The 25,707-nt window shown below is 40.5% G+C and overlaps 1 protein-coding gene across 1 annotated transcript; it reads right to left on the reverse strand.

Moving 5' to 3' along the window:
• Positions 1–512: 512 nt before the first annotated feature.
• Positions 513–25,707, reverse strand: NUAK2 (NUAK family kinase 2). The gene is made up of 7 exons (XM_089686350.1): positions 25,405–25,707; positions 9,512–9,632; positions 5,929–6,080; positions 5,623–5,688; positions 2,059–2,178; positions 1,649–1,781; positions 513–1,498 (listed from the first exon to the last, which is right to left on the reverse strand). Exons 1-7 carry the CDS (start codon positions 25,552–25,554, stop codon positions 543–545), a joined length of 1,698 nt encoding a protein of 565 aa, XP_089542476.1. The 5' UTR covers positions 25,555–25,707; the 3' UTR covers positions 513–542.

A 25,707-nucleotide genomic window follows, 5' to 3' on the forward strand; every position in this document is an offset into this window, starting at 1 on the left:
ATGTTCATTAAGGGAGGGGTAGCAAAATAAATTCAGTCAGTCATTCATTATTAATATTTCTCACCAGGTCTTCAGCAACAGAGTGGGAGTACAAAAAAAAAAAATTAAAAATACACTCACACCCTGTTGCGACACACTGAGATTAAAAAGGCAGAAGCTGGCACCAATATTAACCTGAAATATGCAGCATCTCTTAAGATCAGGTTAGCCATTTCTTTGTGGAAAAAAATCCATAAAAAAAAAAAAAAAAAAAAACGCCAGTGCAATCACAAGTACTTCTTCTGGTCAGTAGATTTTTTTCAGACTTTTTAAAATCAGCAGACTCCTAATTCCAGGATACCAGAATGTGCTTCTTTTGTGCTTTTAAAAGAGGCAACTTCAAGGCCACATTATACAGATACTTGGTACAACCTGTAACTCACCAGCGACACAGTAATTCTTTAGTAAGGCATCTGGGCTCGATTGTCATGACACCTCTTTGAGAGGTTCATGGTTTTGAATAAATTAAAAAAAAAAAAAAAAAAAAAAAAAAAAAAAAGCTTTCAGCTTGGCTCTCTGCCAATGAGCACAGCAGTCCTGTAAACCTGCATTGCCTCTTCTTCTGACACACCCAAGGATAGGCAGCTTTCTGTTACACGTGCCTGATAGCTAGCCATATTCCAGAGTCTGGGTCCATCAGATCCAAAGTCATCCTCTGAACTCAGGTTTAAAAGATCTTCGGCGGAGAGACTAGCTCTCATGGATCGCATTTTTCGTCTTGGACGCTCCCTGTATCTGGTTGGAAAATCCAACAACTCAAATGACTCAGTGGAAAGGATACTCTCTTGGCTGACAGAAGATGGTACTTTCTCATGAGTAAGCATGCATATAGGTAACTTTTCATTTTTTAAAGAACAGTCAGCAGCATGAAAAGACAACTCAGGAGCTGCTCCAGCAGAAGAGAACTTGCCATTTCGCTTAAGAATACCTTTTCTGATTACTGGTTCTTTTGTGTCTGTACTGACAACTGGGGGAATACTTGCCTCAGTGGCAAAAAAAGAACAAGATTCATTATTTTCTTCACTCATCACTTCTCCCTCATTATGCTCTGGAGAAGAATAGTAACCAGATTCACGTTGTGGAGGCTTCTTTAAGATACCTTTTTTAGGAACTGGTGCCACAGAGGGGATTTTTTCCTGAGAAGTCTGTGTAGATATTATTTGGCTCATATTTTCCCTCTTCGAGCGCTTAAGTGAGCGCTGACGAGATAAAGCTGTCCCTGGAAGATGCTGGCGTAAGAAAGAGCGCATTTTAGAGCCATTATCCCACAGTGGACGAGATGATCTTCTAAACCATCCACCAACAATAGAAAACGGTGAATCAGATTCTTTTGTTTGCTCTGGTTCAGTTAACGGTTGTTGGTACCCCCAGTTGACCCACCAATGAGAAGCAACATCTGATAGTGTGGCTCTGCGCTCTGGATTCACCATCAGGAGCCAACGAATCAAGCCACATGCATCTGCAGAAAAAGAGTAAATTTGAAGTCAGCAGTGGTAAATAGACGGATTTAGATATAGATACAAATGTCTGCCAGTTGTTTGCTGTAGGAATGACTCACTGTTACAAAAATAACCTGACAGTGCGCGTCAGATACCAACAGGTTACTCACCAGATGGGTGGCTTGGCTCCTTGTAAGCTCCACAGGTGATTTGAGCTACCAGTTTCTTGTAATCCTGCCCATCAAAGGGCATACAGCCATGAACCAAAATGTAAAGAAGAACTCCCAACGACCAGCTATCCACCTACAAACACAGCATAAATGTTCTTTTACACACCTGGACACACTTCATGTATACATTTTCGGGTTTGCATGAATATTGCTTTAAACCCCAAATTATAAATTTTCATATTTTAGTATTTTCAGAAAGCAGAGGCCCTGTAGAATAAACCGGCTGTTGTACAAATATGCATAATAAAATTACAACTGTTTCTCAAATCCCTATTTGTAGGAAAAACACTGGAGGCCAGCAGTTCACATTTAGGATATCATAAAAAGTAGGGAAGAAGACACAATCTCACCTCAGGTCCTATATAAGGTCTACCATTGACAATTTCAGGAGATGCATAAAGGGGACTACCACAATATGTCTGCAGATAGCTACCCGAATGATAGATGTTAGAAAGTCCAAAATCAGCAATCTAAAAAAAAAAAAAAAAGAAACAAAAATATATATATTAATAAAATATAAAAGGAAATAAAGCTGCAAAAAGGAAATGAGCAAGGTGGCATAAGACTTAAACCGGTTAATATGATTCTGTAGAGCTGTACAGTATTTAGGATCCTGTAAATAACTGAACCAGAAACACCCTCCCTTCTGTATTTGCACAGATAGATAGTGGAACACTGCCAACATCAGACTTTTAAACATGTCTCCTACTGCAGGGTAAAGTTCACCAACGACAAAAAAACAGGGAGGATTGTACAGGACACATTACTGTGAAATCAGCACCTTAGAAAACATTTACCAAAGTACTTTGCTCTACCACTATAACCAAAATCCCTAAAGCTTGCAGTATTGTATCAACTTGTAGTACTGTATAAGCAAATTGGTTGGCATTTTTGCATTGTACATAATCTCTAGAGGCGAAAAAAACAACCATGCGAAGTAATGACTTTGACTTTACTTTTTTTTTTAATCAGTGACTAGTTGTCAAGATAAAAGTGAGCTAGCTATTCTAGTAGGGGAATTCCCAATCTCAGAATAATTCAGTTTTTACAGCTTTATGGCATCAATTGCATAGCAGGAAAAAAGATATTGCCAACATATGGCTCAGTTTCTGTCAGCAAATATACATCTCAATATACTTGAATCTTTACCCAAGGCATAATATTTAAAAGTAAATCATTGACAAAAATACTGAGTAAAGAAATGTGCGCAGAAGAAATTCTACCTTTGCAATATCAAACGAGGAAGGTAGGATTTTTTTCCCCTCCCACATACTAGTCTAAGGACATGTCAAGAACATAAAACTTTTGGTCCTGCCCAAAGCTCTTGGCATAATGTGCACATACAGACGTGGAGAAAATTTTTTTAATACCCTTCAAAGGAAAAAAAGAAGCACTCATTGTCTCTGAAATAACTGCCACAAGTAACCGACATAAATAAAATGACTTTTCTGATTTTTGGATTAAAAGAATATTTCAAATAATAAATCTAATGAAAATGGCATGTATAAAACTGGTGGGATCCTTGATCTAATATTTTTTGTCACACAACCCAGCAATTTCTGTAGCACTCAATGAAACTTTGGCACCTGCCAGCAGGTAGTCTGGCTCATTCTTATTGAGCAAACTGTTCTACCTGTCTAAGGGATTGTTTACACTTGCATTTGGGTGGCATAAAAACAGGTGGTTGAGCAGTTTTTACTACCCCTCCACACTGGGGGTACACGCATGCTGTGGCCACAATGCTTTAATTCGCAACCATAACAAAATTGACATTCTGCTGCATGGGGTCATGCCGTAACCAAGAGTAATGTATATGGTTGCGCAGCATTTACTGGGTTAGAGTAAGCAGTGACGAGGTGACATATCACCTTACTGCCTGTCAAATGCCTGTGAAAACCAATCCACCATAGATAGCTTTTCAGAGGTACAGCAAGGTTAGCCATACGTCTAAATGTAGTCCAAGGTTTAAAAAAAAAAAAAATTGCCTTCTCTGAATAGCATTTTTCAACTCTTTCCTCAGATGTTTGATAGGATTCAAGTCAGGCTTCAGGTGGACACTTCAGCCCAATTTTTTGTCCTTATCTGCTGGAGGGACCCATGACCTGCGACCTAGACTGAGAAGAAGTTTGTTTTTTTTTCCTTTTTTTATTTTTAATAAATTGCAAAGATTTCAAAACTAACATGTACATAAGTATTCACAGCCTTTGCTCAATACTTTGTTGAAGCACCTTTAGCACCAATTACAGCCTCAAGTCATTTTGAGTATGATGCTACAAGCTTGGCACACCTATTTTTGTGCAATTTCTCCCATTCTTCTTTGCAGTACCTCTAAAGCTCCATCAGATTGGATGGGGAGCGTTGGTGCACAGCCATTTTCAGATCTCTCCAGAGATGTTCAATCGGGTTCAAGTCTGAGCTCTGGCTGGGCCCTTCCAGGACATTCAGAGAGTTGATCCGTAGCCACTCCTTTTTTATGTGGGCTGCTTCGGGTCATTGTCCTGTTGAAAGATGAACCGCCGCCCCAGTCTATGGTCCAGAGCACTCTGGAACAGGTTTTCATCAAGGATGTTTCTGTACATTGCTGCATTCATCTTTTCTTCGATGCCGACTAGTCTCCCAGTTCCTGCTGCTGAAAAACATCCCCACAACATGATGCTGCAACCACCATGCTTCACTGTAGCGATGGTATTGGCCAGATGGTGAGCGGTGCCTGGTTTCCTCCAGACATGACGCTTGGACAAAGAGTTCAATCTTTGTTTCATCAGACTAGAGAGTTTTGTTTCTCATGGTCTGAATGTCCCTTAGGTGCCTTTTGGCAAACTCCAGGTGGGCTGCCATTTGCCTTTTACTGAGGAGTGGCTTCCGTATGGCCACTCTACCATACAGACCTGATTTGTGGAGTGCTGCAGAGATGGTTGTTCTTCTGGAAGGTTCTCCTCTCTCCACAGAGAAACGCTGGAGCTCTTTCAGAACGACCATCAGGTGCTTGGTTACCTCCCTGGCTAAGGCAATTCTCCCTCGACTGCTCATTTTGGCCAGGCAGCCCGCTCTAGGAAGATTCCTGGTGGTTCCAAACTTCTTCCATTTATGGATGGGACCTTCAATGCTGCAGAAATTTTTCTATACCCTTCCCCAGATCTGTGCCATGATACAATCCTCTCTCGGAGGTCTACGTACAATTCCTTGGACTTCATGGCTTGGTTTGTGCTCTGACATGCACTGTTAACTGTGGGACCTTGTATAGACAGGTTTATGCCTTTACTAATCATGTCCAATCAATTGAATTTCCCACAGGTGGACTCCAATCAAGTTTTGGAAACATCAAGGATTATGAGTGGGAACAGAATGCACCGGAGCTCAATGAGTGTCATGGCAAAGGGTGTGAATACTTATGCACATGTGTTTTTTTTCCGAATATATACATCTATAAATCACACATATACACACACACACACTATTTTTTCTTAATATATGAAAAAAGTTATGGTGAGTAAATACCCAACATGTCATGCTTTAAAATTGCACTGCAGCCATAATCCCGGTACAACCACTTCAACCTGAGGGCACACAAGTGTGCCCTTAGGGCATGAACTGGTTGCAGAATAAATTATCATCAATAAATTTACCCAATATTAAGGTATGCCAACTTAGTTTTATGCCTCTAGTTTCCAGGTAGTTTTTAGACCGGTTAGAACTGAACAGTCATTGTCCAATTTTTGCCTCCCTTAGATCATAGTATCCATGGGTGGCACAGTTTAGGGCACACAAGCGTTTGTGTCACAAGCTATCCTGTGATTAAAGTGGACAGAAATGCAGCTCATTTTCTTTTATGTGAAATGTTGCATTAAAAACAAAAATGCACAAAGAAGAAATACAGGAGAAAACTGTACCAAACTATGCAACAACCTGCTCACCTTCACATTTTTATTTTCATCCAAAAGTATATTCTCAAGCTTTAGATCCCGATGCACAATCCCATTCTGTCAAGAAAAATTTAATTTTTAGATCATGGTACACTGAAATAGTAAAACCGTGCAAACAGTAAAGTTCCCAATTGGAATTCATCTTGTACTGGTCTGGCTTCAGTAAAATGAAGGCCATTTACTATGGTTTATTGTACTCTTTGTGCTAGTAGCCTAATAAAGGCTGAAAGTACAGTCTATTTCATGCACCAGACTTAACAGAGTACTGAAATGCTTTGTTTACCAGCATATACCTACCGCATGACAATACTGGACAGCGGATACAATCTGCCGAAAGAATCTCCGTGCCTCTTGGTCACCGAGTCTCTGCCGTTCACTGATATAATCATACAAGTCACCTTGGCTTGCATATTCCATAACAATTACTATCTTGCTGCTGTTCTCAAACACTGTTGTAGAGGAAAGAATCAATTCAGTATGCAAAAATATAGGAACACATACATAAAGAAAAAGGACAAAAAAGGCCTTATTGATGTGAAAAAAGTTTGGGTACACTTAGTCAAACCATACAGCTGAGGATTTCTGTCAGTATAAGTAGTTAAAGGATAAGTTCACCTTTTTGAAAATAAATAAATGCAAATCTTTTTTGCAGGTAAAAAAATGTGCATTTATTATTTTTATCTGCAGGAGCCTGGAAAGGATTGCACCAGCGATCAGTAGATGGCTGATGTCATGCAGGTCTCCTGCAGACCTGTCCGAATATTTGCTTGCTGTACGGGATGTATGAGCAAACCAATATTCTAAAACGGAAGCTTCAATGAACTACAAGCAGACAGCCGCTAAGGCTTCCAGAACTTGTAGGCACTCATTCGCAGAACTCTGTGAATGACAGATGTGGCCTTGTGGCCGCTTGTCTTCAAATCTGATAGATAGTATGGGGAGAAGTTTCCCCATACTATCAGAAAGAGGGAGGGCGGCAGGAGCTATGGAAAAAAACGGGTGAAACATGTTCCCAAAAGGTTAACTTATCCTTTAACATTACCTCTGCAGAAAGCAAAACAAACATTAAACATGTCTGCAAGTCCTAATTTAACTAAATATAAAATGCAGGACTCTAATGTTCTCAGGCTGTCTTACGTGACGCACATTATTTTATTACAAATATGAAGTTATATGCCAAAGTTAACAAACAGCTATTGTGCAATAACATTAGCAAAAATCTGATCATTTAGATTTCTGTGACAAAATATTTTAGACCAATTTCTCTGTATAAAATTTAGGGTGCAATTAAACCCTGCAAACAAAAAAAAAAGTCGTCTTAGATGCATTTGTTTCTTTTTTTTTTCAGACTTTTTTTCCTTTTATTTTCACAAGCTAATCCTGTGAATAAGGCTTCCTGTCCCTTTATGTCAACACTTTCTTTCCTTCACTGTATTTATGGGGAAGCCATGACTGTTACACAGGATGAATTTCAGACAGGTCTGCATTTGTTCATCTCCATTACATAACGATCTTTGTGCTTTCTTTTAAGCTCACAGGAAGTGACAAACGACACTGCATATCGGACAAGATCAACCAGTGTTTTCTGTAGTAGTTGAAATGTAAAAAACAAATGCAGCTACCATATCCAAGGACCAGCAACCACCCACACAGAAAACATGGGACCCTCGGGTGGGTGTCATTAATCTTAATGGCACACATCCCGCACTGGAAATCGCACCTGCAATTTCTGAAAAGGTGTAGGGACCTTTTCCCTGCATTTTGCGAGGCAAAAATGGCAATAGTGTGAACCGAGGGTCATAAATTTTTGTTTTCAAGCTCATATACATTTTATAGATTTCACTGTGGGTCAAGATATATGGACAGCTGTGATGAGCTTGTATTTTAAATATACTTCTCTTTGTGAAAAGGAAAAGATATGATTGTGCCAGAAAGGTGCACTAAACACTTTGCATTACTGATTAGAAAGCTTATGTTACTTCCCAAATTAATCCAGTAGAACATGTCTCTTTGGACTTACTCTTCATGCAATTCTCAATACTTAGTTTAGTTCAGACTGTGGCCAACACATATATAAATAAAACCCATAATGCAAAGTATATTAAATTCCACTCCAGTGCTGGGAAATTGCCTTCTATGGAGTCCATAGATTTGCTCAACTTCCTCGGCATACTACACAGCTTTCTCCAAAACCATCTGTGTGAAAAAGGCAAAGCACTGGAGCTCACCCAGGTAATAGAATGTCACCAACCAGTGTATGCCAGGTGGCTGAGCTCTTTTATAACTTTATAGTCCTATGTTATCTTCCTTTACAGATAAGCATGACCCATGTTTGTTCTTTCTGTAGTATGCACTTTCGCTCTGAACCTGACTAGACAGCATAAACTGGCTTTCAACAGCTGCAATTTGCACATGTATAAGGAAGTAGTAAAAAAAAAAAAAAAAAAAAAAAAAAAAAGGTAAAAAACAAGCTTTAGCTGCTTAATATCCAGACTATGCACGATAATGTAACACATGAGTACAAAGGAAAGGTCTTATTAACGAGGATTACTACATTTGTCTCCTGTCTAAATTGACCCTAGTATGTGTATGAATGGGAGTTAAGGACCTTAAATTGTATGCTCCTTGAGGGTTAGGGACTGAAGTGAATGTACAATACATTGTTGCGGAAATGGACGGAACTATACAAGTACCTGTTATAAATAAACAATGGAAAAACTTATCTTTCTCAGCACAGGTTTCCTTTTTCCTGTTTTTTACCAAGTTATGAACCCTTTTAACATATTGGCTCTTTTTAACCAGTGCATGTGGGTGTATTACATATTTAAGCTGAAATGAGGTTAATTATTCACTTAGGTAATTTTGCCATGTGCTCTATGCCTCGAGGAAGTTTTTTTTTTTGTTTGTAAGAAAAAACATAAAGCAAGCAACCTTTATTAAGCTAGTGTGCGTCACACACAGATCTATTGTTCTGAATCAGACTAAGGGGCTGTGTCAGAACTGCAATTTTAAAACATGACTGATCTCAGTTTTCAGACAGTTCAGGAATTAAACTGGCTTGCTGGAGGAGAACTATACCTGCACAGCCATGTCCTGTATCCTGCAGCTTATCTACCTGTAAAAGCATGTCACTCTCTAATGTGTGCCGATTTCAAGAGGTGTGGCCTTATTACTAAAAATGGGAAAAAACATAACTCACAGCATCACTTATATAGTACAGTTAAAATGCTTCTAAAATGCAAAATCTGCATTAAAAAAAAAACAAAAAAAAAAAACAACTTTCAAAATAGCAGCTCTCTCAGCTACTCTCCTCTACCAAATACTTCCATTAGTCCAATCTCGATCCAGCAATGTCCTGTCTGCAGCAGTTTTCCCTTCCAATGTGAGGAGGGACGGGAGGGGGGGGGGGGGGGTCAGGGTCTCAGTTCTATAGATGAACACAGTCAAGGCCTGCAGAACAGCTTGCTTTGGGGGCATTCAGAGAAGAAGAGGAGCAGACAGCACCGCATAGGACCCCAGTAGAGGGGGTTTGGGGCTGCTCTATGCAAAACCACAAAGAGCATAACATGTTTTTAACTTTAAGGGAAAAAAAAAAAAACTGGTTTAGAACTGCTTTAATCAGCAAATGGCTCTTTTTGTCTGACAAACTTCAATAAAAAGTTTCTGTAAAAATAAATAATAAATTTAAAAATAAATAAAATCAGCAAACGGCTGTTAGCTACCGTTACGTTACAATTGATACATTATTTATGACTTATATAAAAGTAAAATTAATTGGTATTCTGAGCTACCGCGCTTTTCAATTCTTTCTGCTGAGTGCACTTCTTTACTGGACCTGTCACAGAAAAATCTGTTAATATTCTAAAATGGTTATCCTTACCTTCATATATTGATATAATATGAGGATGGCAAATGGAACTCATGATCTCAGTCTCTCTCCGAATGTGCAACATATCCTGTTCATCTTTTATACGATCTTTGCGGATTGACTTAATGGCAACCTAGAAACAAATGTATAAAAAATGATTATTGGTGTATTCATAAATGGTGGAATCCAGGTTTGGGCATTTTTATATAAAATAATGTCAACTACAGAACAACCACGCATCAAGGGTCAGTTTAGAAATTTTCATTTCCAAGGAATGGCAAAAGGGACAGGTTTACAAATGGAGACACCATACAGTAAAGAGAGTCTGTCAGACTGTATAACTAAAATTGTTGGCAATTACATTGTTTTCTACTTAAAAATAACATTTACAGCATATTTTTTTTATTGATTCACCCAGTCGTGCAAAATGGACTAAAGCACAAAAACTGAGCAAGTATTCCAGTACTATATCCAACACTTCACCTTATGTGATTTTAGAAAAAGTTAACAGTAGACTGTATCCAAAACAGATCCCAATTAAAGTAAAGCATTTCTAAGAAAAATGTGGAGGCTGTAGTTACTGCCTCCTAACATGTTTCCAAGCCACTGAACTGGAACACGTACACAAATCAGCACAAAGTCACAAGTCCTTATCTACACATTTATTTTGTGGTTTTGGATTAGGGGTTCAAAGTACTTAAGCCCCATAGAGTCAGCATAACTAGTGTTTGCAGAATAAGAACCAAGCAATGGCAGCTGACAGGAATGGTATCTTTAGTATCTTCAAATAATCCCATAGTGTCAAAACTGTCTTAAAGCCCAACTCTACTCTCAACACACTTTTTGTGTTCCTAGCTACCACACTGTTTACCAAAGAAAGAAGCAACTGGAAAGTATGGCAAAAGGTTCTCAAAAGCTTACATTGCACATGTGCTTCTTTGGATGCTCTAGTTCTTTACTAAAATTTTCATGACGCAGAAGACAGCCACCTCAGTAATTTTCATGGTCTGGGAGCCACAACCTTGTGTGACAGGAAATGGCACTCACCAGAAGAGCCAGGAATATGTGAGAAGTGCTTTCTCACACATTTTCATGACGCACACTTACCTCCTTAACCGCCTCCCGCCCGCCATAGAAGGAAATGACGTGCACAAGGCGGTTCTCTCGTCCTGGGAGGATGTCATATGATGTCCTCCCACTCTAACCGCGTGTGCGTGTCCCTAGCACATCAATCGGTGGTGCGCTGTGTCCCTGGGACACAGTGGATCAACGATCAATGGAAAGAGCCGATGACGTTGGCTCTGTCATGTGATCAGCTGTGTCCAATCACAGCTGATCGCATGTAAATAACGAAATGCTGGTTATTGGTATTCCTCTCCTTACGAGCTGTCACGCTGACAGCTTGTGAGGAGAGGAGAGCCGGTAATCGGCATTACTCAGAGTGGACATGTACACTGATCATCAGGGTACTGATGATCAGTGTAGCTCCATCAGTGCCGCCAGTCAGTGCCCATCAATGCCGCCAGTCAGTGCACATCAATGCCACAAGTGCTGCCTTTCAGTGCCCATAAGTGCCACCTACCAGTGCCTCCTCATTAGTGCAGGCTATCAGTGCCCATGTTAAGCAAAAAAAAAAAACCAACGCAGTGGTGATTAAATACCACCAAAAGAAAGCTCTGTCTCAAAAAAAAAAATGAAAAAAATTTCATACGAGTACAATGTTGCATGACCATGCAATTGTCATTTAAAGTGCGACTGCACTGAAAGCTGGCCTGTGCAGGAAGGGGGTATCCCCTGTAGGCAAGTGGTTAAAGACTCATCTTCAGTGGTTTCTCACACCACTCTTTGGATCTTAAAGGGATTGTAATTTTTTTAATTTTTTTTAAGAAACACAGTAAATAGGTTTATGCTTAACTGCTCTGTGCACAGAGCAGTCTCAGTCTCCTCTTCTTGGATCCCCCACTGGCTCTGCCTTTCTGGCTAATACCCCAATAAAAAAAATCTGCTTTCTATGGGAGGCACTTGTGCGGGCTTGCTCCTTAGCCCTGCAGTTTGCATCTACAGACACAGACAGTGGGACTCGACACTGCCCCCGCTCCCTCATCACTGACTTTGATTGAAAGCTAAGCCAGTGAGACCAGAAAGTGAGGGGAGAGAAGCGTTGTAGCTGGGTACAGCACTGGATTGAATGAGGGCTCCCACAAAGGGGGTGCCTAAACATTTTTTACCTTAATGCAAGGAATAATGAAATCATACCGCTGTGATGAAGGGTATCTTACTTCCCTCCATCCAGTTGCTAGCTCATCCTCACACTAGTGCAGGAAGGAATCTTCATCTGAAGGAGGCAAAAACGCAAGCAGCATGCTCTGTGTTTGGGCTAGTGGAGAAAAAAAAAAGCCCACAGGATTCACCCATCCACATCCAAGGTGGATGGAGGAATCATTCCTGCACCACCAATGTATTCTGAGAGAAGTACAACTCCACTGTCAGAGTACCATGATCAGCGCTGCAGCTGCTGATCGACAAAAGTTTTCCAACATTTGTTAGATCGAGTTCTGTCTAGTGGGAATGGCCATACATGGATCAATTCTTGTACCAAAAAAACCCCTTGTAGTCACATGGTGAAAATATAAGCTAAATTTTACTAAAAGCAATATTAATGTATCACTGTTCATCTCATGTGAGTATGTGGGACATATATATTTTGATTCTGAATTTATTACAGCTACAACCCAGCACATGACATTAAAGCTGGACTCCAGGCAAAAAACTAAATATGCAGTTGAAATGCATGCAAGAGTTGTTTTTCCTGTCGAAGCATTTGTATTTTGTGTCCATACAGTCCTGAGAGATTCAGCCCAGCCAGACAAAACAACCAGACAAATGACCTAACTTTTCTCAGCTTCAGTAATGCAGACTGGTGACTCACTCTCCTCCTGTTAGTAGTACACTGGTTTGACTCCGAGCACTGCCCCTCCTCTCTTCCTCCGACATTTTCTCTTAAGAATCTAGAATCAAATTCAGGTATTTTTATTAATTTAAAAATACCTGTAATGATTACATAGCTACATTAGCCTTATGGTTTTTTTCCAACTGCATTTGAATATCAATGAAAGTGGTAATCAACTGGCTAATTTGAAATCTCCTTAAACTGAATGGGACAGTGATGGGTGTGAACATTCGTAGATCCTGGGAGACAGCCTTTTTTCATAAAATTTCCTGACAAAGTCCCCAGAAAGTCAAAAAAAGTAATAAAGTATATGTTGTTGGTGGCTAGAATTACCATAGCCAAGTATTGGAAACTGTCAGTAATTCCACTTGACAATGTCAAGAATAAACTCAACTGGATTATGGTTAATGACAGACTCACCTGTATCCTCCGTAACAATACTAAAAAGTCTGATATCCTATGGAAGCTGTGGATTTGGTTTATTTCTGTTCCTTGAGGAGCCCTGGTTTGACCCTCCTTCCTTCCTCATCTATTACTCTAATATCACTACCCTTCTCTTTTTCTGGTCATACCTTTGTTGGTTGTACGATGTTCTTAATGCCTTAGATGACAATGACTTTATAGTCTCAAACTAGTGACCAGTGGTTTTTCCCTTTATCCTAATGTCTCCTACCTCTTCCCTCCTGGTTCCCCTCCCTTTTCCCAATCCCACCACTGTGCTGTGGATTTTTTTAGATTGGGTTTGCCTTCTTCCCACTATAAGGTGCTCCGGTCTTCGGTCACCTGGTTCTCATTACTAAGCACCCTTTTGTTTAGTTTAGGATGGCATTTTTGAGTGTGTGTAAGTGATGTACTCTGCTTTTTGGCAGGGTTTAAGAATTGCCTGTAAAGTTTTGTGTTCAACCCATGTTCTCTTTATCGCATTGAGACTACATATTGTGTCACGACTTTTGTTCAACTGTTGTCTGTTAATTTATAAAAAATCTTTTTCAATAAACATTGAAATATAAACTGAACGGGAGAGGAAAAAAAAAAAAAAAAAAGAAGCAGAATCTCTCTACAATATACAGACGTTCTCCAATGTTTTGTCTCTGTAAATACACAGGTACTGACAAATACCTGTTGATCCTGCTAGAAATCTTGCAAGCTACTAAAGCTGATCCCTGCCGCACATCACACTCCCCCCACCTTTTTTATGTTCAAACTTTACTGTCACAAGTGGCATTTCAGTAGCTTAAATTCAAACTGTAATGTTGGGATGTGTCTTGTGAACGAACACAAAATTTCTATGTCTTTGCATTGGGACTGTGCAGGTGTGAATGAAGCCCTATTCATGCATACTGACAACACCTTTAGATTGTAAGTTTCTTGAGCAGAGCTATCCTATATTGTAATTGTACGGTCCCCTTTTATATTGTAAAGCACTGTGTAAACTGTTGGCACTATATAAATCCTGTATAATAATAATAATCATACTGGAGTGCATGGTGATAATGTTTCAGCACAGTGCATGTTAGCTAAAAAAGTATTGTCTTTAAAAATAAAACAAAAAACAAAAAAACACAACAAACCGCCCCCACCAACACAAGAACATACAGCAGCACATACAAAAAACACACAACACATTAGGGAATGTCAATGCACACATTTTGCAGTTGCACATGTTTTCTTTGCCAAGTGGACCAGATTTAGCAGGTTTTATTGTGGTGCTGTGTGATGACGTCTAGAGAGTGTGTAAATGGCTCCATCTCTTCCCCCTTCTCCTTATTATGTAAAACACAAATAACAAAGAAAACAATGCTAAGAGCAGGAATGCAGAAGTAATTGAGTTTCACAAAAGAGAAATCTTGACTATCACCACTATGTTAAAGAAGCAGTTTGTGAAACCAAACCAAACTGAACCACTCAGAGAGCAACTGGTTACATAAGATGTGTAAGGGGCATGACAACAACCAGCACAAAAATGGACAGTGTTATTTCAGGTGGGTGGAAGGAGGGTGTGTTCTAGAGGAAATTCTATTACATCATTCATAGGATTCAATACCAGTTTTCCTATTTACATGTCAGTTATGTAGATATTTATTTTTGTTACATTTTATTTAGAAACACTCCGAAAAAAAAAACACCATAATGGGGACTGGCCCAGTCCTGAATGCTACATCACACAACCGATCACGGAGCAGCATCAAAAAAATCTCAAATGTTTCTGACACTATAAAAAATGAATGGCAGTCAATAGAAGGTCTGTGTCACAATGACTACAGCAAATTAAAACTCAAAAAGTATTCACTTTCAGCAAAAATTGCAAGCACACTACAAAATCCAACAGCTTCAGAAGACTTACTAAGCTTAGCCATATGACAGCAGCAACATAACAGCACGTACACAAACGATCTACAGCCAGCTAAGAAAATCAGATTTTTGTCATAATCATCATTGAAAGATGCATAACCTTGTACAGTATCTTCATACAGCATAGATCCCATCATTTGTCAAGAGAGACTGTGAAGCAGACCAGAGGGAAGTATACCAGTACTAAAAGACATATTTGATGTTTACACTATTAGAACGGCAAATTGCTGCAGAAATTTCAGTTCTGACTGGCATTATGACCAGCGGTTCATTGGGCTTCTGGACCCCAAACCATTGTTTTATTTTTTTCTACTTTATTGAAATGTCAGCATGACAATTCATTCATTTCTATGTACCACAGCTGAGCGGGTAGAAATGCAGACAGAAGCAGAGCTACGGGTGAGCTGTGGTGAGGAACATCAAAATGAACATACTGTATGTCATTTATTCATTTATGTTCTTTTTTCCCCACAAATGGAGATTTCTTTTTCTTTGATCGCCACTGCGGTTTTTTTTTTTTGCGCTATAAACAGAAAAAAAAAAAAAAAGGCCAACAATTGAGAAAAAAACATATTTTTGCCTTTTTGCTAATAAATATGTCCAGAAAAAAACCCCAAACATTTCATCATAAATGTTGTCCAAAATGTATTCTGCTACATGTCGTTGCTGAAAAAAATCCCAATACCTGTAAATTATTGATTTACGTGAAAGTTATAGTGTTTTCAAATATATATATACTGGATTTTTTTTTTTACTCTAGTAAAAAAAAAAAAAAAAAAAAAAAGATATCACTTTAGTCAACGGACTTTGTCGAGGACATTTTGCAGTAAATATACTAATATGTTTGTTCTTGGACTTAGGTACACTTTAAAGACATGTTCACTTTTTAAAATAAAATGCACTTTTTTTTTTTTGCAGGCAAAAACAAAAAAAAAGCAAAAAAAAAAAAAGCATTTTTTTTTTCAAAAAGGAGCCTGGAAAGCTTGGCACCCGCGATCAGCGCTTAAAAGTGCCTCGTAGATCATTGAGAACTACAAAATGACAGCTGCAAAGGCTGACGGTACTTGTAGTTTCCCATTCACTGAACTCTGTGATTGAACGCTCAGCAGCAGGATTTTTTTTTTGTTTTTTTGTTTTTTTAATTGTGACAGCGAGTGGGGGAGAAGAACCCGCATATGGATGTAACATGTAACGATAGGTGAACTTATCCTTTAAGGCTCTGCAACAAGCATTTTTGTTCTAAAACTTGTTAAATGAACTTTGGTTTAAAAGCAGTAAAAGCAGGCAACTGTAGAACATAAACTCTACACACACATCCCACACTCATTTTTAGCAAGCGTGGTTTACCTCTAAAAGTTAGAGAAGTTTCCCTGGGAATGTATCATTCTGTTTACATAGACAACTGTATGGGGGAATTTCAGAGGGATGACCATGACACATAAGGGGCATGTGACAAAAGAGTTTCTGTAAACAAAGGATATCCTTATAAAGTCTCCACATGCACAGTTGCACACATAATTCTAAGTCCCTGCCAAATTCTTCACAGGAAAGTACAAAGCAGTATAAAAAGACATTTACCAATAAACAATCTAATCCTTCCATTTGAAGCAACACTAGCTTTAGCATTTTGTTACTTCAGAAAAGGTGCCTTCTGGAATTGTTAGGTATGGGTTAAAAGCAGACAGCATGTGACTGTAGGCCAGGACACAGCCTGGAATTTGCTTTATAAAGGAAGCAGAGCTTTTATCCAGAGATTACCGGCTACTGCAAATGTTTGCAAGCTAATTGTGGGTAACCGTGCAACAGGAGAGCAAATGCTAAAAGGAATCCTATTCTTGCCCCTCCCTATGCCACCATCAGACCTGGACAAAGTAGACTTAGCATCCCTTTACAGTGTGAGATCAGTAATCAAGCCTCATGTACAAACAGACAAGTAACAAGTATCTTACAATATTATCATCACAAAAAAACCAATGAAAGAGAATATAAAGGGAAACTCTAGTGATTTTGTACATATTTAATTTATTATGGCAAATTATAATTTTTTCAGATCAGGAAACATAGATTACAGCATCATTTGTTTAATTGTCATGCCCCCCCCAAAAAAAGGGACAGTGGTCAGCGAAGTGAATGTGCAGGGGCTTCCCTTATCTCGAATACCACTTTAGATTTTTGAATTTTTAAGCCAGCGAATGAAGTTTAAAAAAAAAAAAAATTTAAAAATCAACTTTGTTCATAAATTTAGGCCAATATGTATTCTGCTACATATTTTTGGTAAAAAGAAATCCCAATAAGCGTATATTGATTGGTTTGCGCAAAAGTTATAGCATCTACAAACGATGGGATTTATACTGGTTTTTAATTTTCTTTTTTTTTTTTTTTAAATACTAGTAATGGTGGCAATCAGCAACTTATATCGGGACTGTGGGAACCACTGACACCAATACAGTGAGCAGTGCTAAAAATACGCAACACTGTACTAATGACACTGGCTGGGAAGGGGTTAAACATCTAGTGAGATCAAAGTGTTAACTGTGTGCCTAGCTTTGTGTTTTGTGTACTGTGTTAGGTGCTTTTACTAAGGGAAGTGATGGACCTTATTCCCAGCTTAGCAGGAACACAAGATCCATCATTTCCCCTGTTAAATCAGAGTTCTGTCTTGTTTACATAGGCCAAGCTCCATTCTGTGTCTCTGCCCGACAATCTGCTGGTGGGGTGCCAGTGGATCCATTGCCTGGCACCTGCAGATCGGTTTCTACTGTGAATTATCACAGCCAAAGCGGCCTGCCGGCAACGCGGTGGAAATGCAGAATCACATTTATATGTGCAATTTTGCACAGGAGGGCCGCCTTGTAGCAGTATATCTGCTATGGGATGGTCCTAAAGTGGTTAGAGTGGAACTCTAAGAAATGTTTGCATTGCATCGGTCCAGTGTAAGTATCCATACAATATACCTGATGGATTGTTGGGGAAGTATATAGTAGTCTGTGATCTTCTGGGTCCTGCTCAGGTTCTAAGTGAGCGGCTTCCCCTCTGCACATTGACCACAGGGTTCACTCACTCAACATCGCTGCCATTCACAGGATGCCTATTTTTTTCGTGGCACAATCATAGTATGAGATTCCATATTCTCCATTTGATTTATCTACTTGCAGCAAGGGCCTTACAAAACAACTAACCTACTTAATCCATATAGGGATGTCTTTATAACCCTAGGTTCACGTTGTGTGAAAAACCCACAATCTGTGCATGTTTCTGGCAAACAAAATAGCAGAAAACGCGACACCCAAAAATGGTTCTGGAACCTTTTTTGGGCTTTGTGCGTCTCGTGATTTTGTTTGTGCGACTGTGGTAAGTTTGTCATGTTGAAAAATAAGCTGTGAACATAACAAACCCCCCCCCCCCGGGAATTTTCACAAGCCATCAAAATGAATGTCACCTAAACACGCGTTTTCAAATCTCAGGCAGATTCGTGGCGATTCCGCCCATGGTTTGAAATGCCCTAGTGTGAATGGAGTCTTAAAGTTTGATGACTACTCATGGGTTGTAGGCAAGTCAAAACTGAACAAAGGAGGAGATGAAATTACAAATGTTATGAAACTTTATGACCACAACGTAAAATATACCAAAAGTTAAAAAAATATACTTAACATACAATTAAATCCTTTTGTTATTCCATTTTTGAATAAAGTATTGAAGAGTTAAAACTTCTGACAGTTTGCTTTTTCTTTTTATCAGTCTCCTGCTGGAAGCATTTTACTTTACCTGCCCTGGAGACAAAATCTCCCCAAAGCAAGCAGAATTTCTTTCTTGGATAGCTGTCAATGGAACAGGAGGTCTCAACTGGATGGCTTCCCATCACTTCTTCTGGGGAAAAATGAGTTCACTTTCCTGCTAACAACGGTCATCAGTACAAATTGAGAGTGAAATCTTCCCAGTAGGTCACAGACATGCTATTAAAACATGGTGCTGTGTAAACACACACACAACTTAAAATAATTTGTTCAAAGGAGACCTTCACTCTATGTAGTTGCTAGTTAAATACGTTAGGCCTTCTTCGCATGGGGCGATTATAGCAGCAAGAAACAACAGCTTTTTGCACCTGGGATCACAGCTCTATGTGAGCAGCTGCAGCAATGATATGGGTAGCCATTGCCCTTTATATGTATCTGCACAACCAGAGGTTACTGGCAGTTAAAGGATAAGTTCACCTCTATAAAAAAAAATAAAATATGAGAGCACATTGTCCGTGTGCTTGTATCTCGAAAGAAAGAGGCAATGAACTGTGAGAATTACAAGCTGACAGCCGCAAAGACTGTTAGGAGTTGTAATTTTCCATTCACCAAATTCTGTGAATGAATGACGCAGCCAGGCGGACAGCTAGCAGGGAGAGAAGATCCCTCACTAGCTGTCACTAGATGCAGTGGAGCGGGCAGTGGCTATGGCAATGGGAACATGTTGCACGTTCCACCCACAAAACGGGAACATGTAACATGTTCCCAAAGGTGAACTTATCCTTTAACGAAAGATGAGCAACCCTGGAGGCAGACAGATGCTTAGATATCCACTCCTACAAAGTGAGCAGTGATAGCTCTTTTCAGCCTGTCATTGGTTTGTATGAGCTGAGCAGCTGCAGCTGTTTGCATACACCTGTTATCCCAGCCTCAGGAACCTGCTGAGAGACTGCAGATGCTGAATTGGTACATGTCCCTCCCTAAAAATGGGTGCACCATGTAAAATGTTCCAAACTTGAACTTAGCCTTTACAGGCTATTGCACACTGCCTACTGGGGCCATACACTGCCTAGATCAGTGTATTTCTGTGGTGGGTATGGACAGCTGCAAGCAGAAAGAAGACTGTACAAATGAATGACAGGCTGACTCTGTCCATAGCTGTTCACATGGAATGGCACATGGAACGATTACCAAACATTTAGGGATGGATATGTGCCCCTGGATGCAGATAGGAGTGCACATCTGCCCCAACCACAGTTAATTCCTCTGTGTTAAATTACATGCCAACAGCTACAAGCAGTGTCAGCACCACAGAAATACACTGATCTAGTCGGCTGTGTGCATGAGCTCAAAAACATTCTACTTTCCCATGCCGATGATCATCGCTCTCTTCCAGAGCTCACCTTTGATCTACAATTGAGCATTTTGTGGCTTGAAGCTTTAAGTGGTTGTAACCCCTTACACATACCCAGTAAAAGTGACTGGCCTCAGGTGATACATAGAGATGAAACAAATCCTCCTACATAGGTTGTAGCTGTTTATTTGCAATCTTTTTTTCTCTACATCCATTCAAAGTGCTGAATTTTAAAGCTTACCAGAGTTCTGCAAAAAAAAAAGAAGGGCAGAGAGCTGAAATTACACTCTGCAGAGGAGAGCTAATTGAAGGGAAGAGACACATCGCCCTTCCACACTGCTCGCAGGAACAGAGCTGAGGCTGTCAATCTGCTGGTGGTCCCTCCCGTCACCATTTTTCTCTTGGTGTCAGAAATGATTTATGCTGATAGAGCAGTGGTTCTCAACCTTCCTTATGCCGCGACCCTTTAATACAGTTCCTCATGTTGTGGTGACCCCCAACCATAAAATTATTTTTGTTGCTACTTCATAACTGTAATTTTGCTACTATTATGAATCGTAATGTAAATATCTTACCTCCAATACTGCTGCTTTCAAACACAGCAGCTGCTTTCTACACAGTCGCTGCTCTTTACACATGTGACTGGTCCACATAAGTACATTATGAAAAGAGCAGGGCCCTTGACTCCCTCGTGTTTTGTTACTGTATTGTAACATGTTCTGTCCCCCACTATAATGTACAGCGCTGAGCAAACCTTTTAGAGCTATATAAATACTGTATAATAATAATAATTATGGCGCCAACCCTGTCACATACACCTCTACTTGTACAGGGTGTATGTGATGGGGTTGGCGCAATGATGTCATCATGCCGGGTACTCGTATGTGGGCGTATCTGCATGTGGGCGGACCCGCCTGGAGACGGATAGAGGAGCGGTGTCTCGGTTCCTAAGACCATCTGAAATATGTTTTTACCGATGGTCTTAGGCGACCCCTGTGAAAGGGTCGTTTGACCCCCAAGTTGTCGCGACCCACAGGTTGAGAACCACTGGGATAGAGGAATGAAGCAGCAAAAAGAAATTACACTTCATGCTCTGGATAGAGAAAAGTACACACTATAGAGCGATATGCTTTTTTTCACATTTCATGTCTGAGGTTTACCACCACTTAGAGTAGAACTACAGGCAAACTTTTTTTTTTCTTTAATTCATGTTGGATAGAGTGTGGGAGGGTTATAACCACTGTCGGTTTATTTTTTTGCCATCTGAGTCCTATTGAGGAGATTAACCTTCACTTTCAGTCCCATTGCCAAACAGGAAGTGAGAAAATCTCTGCAAATCAGGAAAATTCCTTGGAGACCCACAGGTTAACAGAACTAGTGTCACCATTGAAAAACTTCCCCTCTTACTTTTCTGGGAGGGACAGCCAAAATTTAGGATTTTCTTTTACTTTCGGTTTTGATAATGGTAAACAGGACAAATAGAGAGGGTGAATCTCCTTAAATGGGGGCACACACAGCAATAAAAACCTGACAGGGGATCTTATCCACATCCGCACTATCCAAAACTAAAAACGGTTTTGCCTTTAGTAATATATTACCAGTTCCCACCCGCCTCTAGTAAAATGATGGCTGGGCAAGACTTTCATTGATCAGGGCGGACTTTGTATGATGTCTTCCTGAATTTCTGCCTCATGCGCAGCTGTGCTGTGTCAAGATCTGTCACTGGCTGTATCCAGTGGACACAGTCGATGATTGATCTGGGTACTGGCAACAGACCGGTACAATGTGATGGCTGTGACCAATCACAGCAGGTCATGTGACAATTGTAAACAATTTATGGCTTCCTTTCATGCCATCCTTTGTATATAATTGTGTTGTTGTGATTGGTCACAGTGATCACATGGTACAGACTGGGCAAATCAAAGCCCATCTGTGTCATGTGATTATTTGTGGTCAATCACAGCTAATCACAACAAAAACTGAATGAATCGATTTCATCCAGTAAAATGCTTGCTTATAGCAATGAAATTCATTTCTATAAGCAATGTGTAAAAAAGTAAAAAAAAATACTAATCACTTCCCCAGAGTAGTACAATGTTACTATGGCAATATTATATTACTCTGTTCACAGTGGGTAAAAAAAAACAAAAAAAAAAAAAAAACATACTGTCACAAGTCAGTGTCCCTGATCACCACCACTGGTAACAGTATGTTAATTTCATTTTTTTTTTCATTTTCCAATAAATTACCATATTTTTCGCTCCATAAGACGCACTTTTTTCCCCCAAAAAAAGGGGGGAAAATGTCAGTGCGTCTTATGGATCGAATATGGAGCGGCCGGTCCGGTATTTCCACTGCCGCCGTGTCAGAATACCGGGCCGGCAGCTCAGCTCTACAGCCGGACCTTATAGAGATGAGTGCTGACCTTTGGGGAGGGAGGGGGAGCGGGTACCTGAATTTGACAGGTACCCGCTCCCACTTCCGTGGAGTTGTCCTTTCATCTAACCCGTTCCTCTATCCAGCGGCGCGGTCTTCCCGGCTTCTGTAGTGTGGGCATGACAGCCGGTTGCCAAGTGCGCATGCGCAAGAAGCGGTGCTTTTTGTGAATGGTAAGGCGGCACCTGGGACACATGACAGATCCCAGAAGCCGCCGGACCAATCACAAAGCGCAAGTGCTTCTCGCTCATGCGCACTGGGCACCCGGCTGTCATGCCGAGAGCCATTACAGAAGCCGGGAAGACAGCGCGCGGCTGGATAGAGGAACAGGTAAGATGAAAGGACAACTCCGCGGAAGTGGGAGCGGGTACCTGTCAAATTCAGGTACCCGCTCCCCCCCTCCCCAAAGGTCAGCAGCCATCCCCTGTACTATCCACAGTCTCTGGTCATCCCTCTACTGTGTCCGCAGTCTCTGGTCATCTCCTGTACTGTGTCCGCAGTCTCTGGTCATCTCCTGTACTGTGTCCGCAGTCTCTGGTCATCTCCTGTACTGTGTCCGCAGTCTCTGGTCATCTCCTGTACTGTGTCCGCAGTCTCTGGTCATCTCCTGTACTGTGTCCGCAGTCTCTGGTCATCTCCTGTACTGTGTCCGCAGTCTCTGGTCATCTCCTGTACTGTGTCCGCAGTCTCTGGTCATCTCCTGTACTGTGTCCGCAGTCTCTGGTCATCCCCTGTACTGTGTCCGCAGTCTCTGGTCATCCCCTGTACTATGTCTGCAGTCCATTAGTTCAGAATTTTTTTTCCCTGTTTTCTGCCTCTAAAACCTAGGTGCGTCTTATGGTCAGGTGCGTCTTATGGAGCGAAAAATACGGTACAACTTCAAAAAACTTGCCATGCCTCTTACTAAATACCTCAGACTGTCTACTTTCCAAAAAGGGGTCATTTGGGGGATATCTGTACTGTCCTGGTGTATTTGAACCTCATGAAATGAGATAGACTGTTAGAATCACTATTAATATACAAAATTTATATAGTGCCAACAGTTTATGCAGTGCTTTCCAATGTAATTACAATACAGTTCAATACGGAAAGAATAGAAGGGCCACCAAAGAAATGTAGCAGAATATATTTTGGCTTAAATCTATGAAGAACAATTATTAATTTCGAAAATGTTATAACAGAAACAACAAATTTATTTTTTCGTTTATTTAGCAAAAAATAAAAAAACAAACAGTGGTGATTAAATGCCAATTAGCCCTCATGCACACTTTACATTTTTACAGCTGCTGTTTTTGGCATTTGATGTTTTTTTCTACAGCCAATAAACTCCCCAGCACGTTATCCTATGTGTCCATGCACACATAGGCTATAATCAACGTTTTTTTTGGCTGGGACGTTTTTTGGCTGGAAAAATACCCCAAAACACTAGAGGAGTTTTTCAGCAGTAAAAACACTCGAATGCTGAAAAACACATCAAAACGCTGCAAACTGGCAGTTTTTTTTTTACCCCAAAAATTTTTTTTGGTCAAAAAAAAAAAAAAAAAGCTAAAAAACACAAACGTGGAAAAACGCTGCTAAACGCTAATGCAAAAACACTACAAAAAGGTGAAAACTCAAATTTTTAACGTTTCTATACACAGCTAACGTTACCAGCGTTATCAAAAAGGTCAAGTGCACATGAGAGCTAAAAGAAAGCTCTAGTTGTGTGAACAAACTGATAAAAATGTATTTTGGGTACAGTGTTGCATGACCGTGCAATTGTCAAAGTGTGATAGTGTGGAAAGCTGAAAATTGGCCTGGGCAGGAAGAGGGTAAAAGTGTCCAGTATTAAAGTGGTGAAAGCTCCACAACCCAATCCCATTCTATTAAATTCTGTCTGGTCACATAGGCGTGCTCAGGCACAAGTAGCGTAATGCCCGAATCTCAAAAACGAGTGACTTTGGAGGCAGGATGGGGCGATTTTGGCAGCTGACATGAAAACGCTTGCAATAAAGCATTTTTCAAACCTACACAACCATTCAACTTCCCAGTAGCAGTCGCTAAGGCTGCATTCACACTTCAACATTTCGTAGCATGAAACTCGAAGCTCCAAAAAAGCTCAAACTGAAATCATTTGTTCTCTATCATTCCTGTTTGCACCTGATCACACGAGCAAGCACCATACAGAACAATTGATTTTTTAAGTTTGAGCAGTTTTTGGAACTTGGAGCTTAAGCCTGGGTTCACACTGATGCGGTGTGGAATGCAGGTGTGTACGTTAAGTTAACAACACCCTGAAACCGGTCCGCAAAACGCGGTGTGATGTGCAGAATCGGATCACATGGGTGTGAGTCCAATTCTAGTGCGGACTAAAAAAAGGGTCCTGCACCTTTTTTGGTGCAGATGCAGTGCGATTTGAGCCAAAATGTATGGCTCAAATCGCAATGCACAGAATTTGCATGAAATTTGCACAGGAATGCGGTGTGGTTCCTGTGCAAATCACATGTGATATGCCGTACCACACACCCAGGATCAACCTACAAAACACTCAAGTGTGAATGCAGCCTAAATGAAAGACGCTTAAGCCTGAATACACCAGAAAAAAAAAAGTTTTCCCTATCTAAGCACTGATTCTGCGCCTTGCAGTGATGTATGGGTCAGTGGAAGGAATCACAGGGATTCAGAGGGGGGGGATCCAACACACCTGGAATTTTCTGGGATGGAGAGGATTCTCCAGACACCAGGACTCTTGAGATCACAGATCAGAAGAACGTGCAAGATAGGTAAACAGATTGTGAGGGGAAATTAGACTGAAACAGCTGGACATGGTAACCAATCAGCTTCTAGCTTTTATTTTGAAAGATTATGTGAACAAGCTGAAGCTAGAAGCTGATTGGCTACTACACACAGCTGCTCCAGTCTTAGTAAATTTCTTTCCTCCATGAAAAAAATATAAAACAAATTGTAAAATATATATATATCCTATTAACAGAACAGGGTGGCAGTAAACACAGCCCTGAGGCTATTCATCCAGCAAGCAGGAACATTTGCACACAACGCAGCCAGTAAGCCCAGCACATCGAACACGAGCGCTTTTCACCTCTTTCCCCTGCTTGTCCCGGGCTCTCTTCACCGTGCCGTACGTCCCCTTCCCCAGCGTCTCCAGGAACTCATAGCGGTGCTTTAAATTATGTTTATGTAAATGTCTCTTCACCGCCTGCCGCCGCAGCCCGGCTTCCCTCAACTCCATGTATACAGTACCAATACCTCCGCCCTCCTCTACGTCCCTGAGAAATACTGCAAGGTAACACAAACAGCGATACCGCTGCACACCTCCGCCCCGCCCATGAGGCAGCGATTGGTTCTTCCAGTCACCTATGTGCGGAGCTCCTCCTCCAGTCAC

This window comes from Staurois parvus, unplaced genomic scaffold, assembly GCF_062004578.1.
Source record: "Staurois parvus isolate SC_StPar_1 unplaced genomic scaffold, SC_StPar_1.0 ptg000395l, whole genome shotgun sequence".
NCBI classification, from domain to species: Eukaryota; Metazoa; Chordata; class Amphibia; order Anura; family Ranidae; genus Staurois; species Staurois parvus.

What these genes read in the sequence shown, in the direction of transcription:
- NUAK2 (XM_089686350.1), bottom strand. Translation starts at nt 25,554, where the DNA reads ATGGAGTTGAGGGAAGCCGGGCTGCGGCGGCAGGCGGTGAAGAGACAT. An exon ending in TATTATATCAATATATGAAG is followed by an intron (nt 6,081 to 9,511) that starts GTAAGGATAACC and finishes CCTCTACAACAG; the next exon opens with TGTTTGAGAACAGCAGCAAG. An exon ending in GGAGCCAAGCCACCCATCTG is followed by an intron (nt 1,499 to 1,648) that starts GTGAGTAACCTG and finishes CTTTTTCTGCAG; the next exon opens with ATGCATGTGGCTTGATTCGT.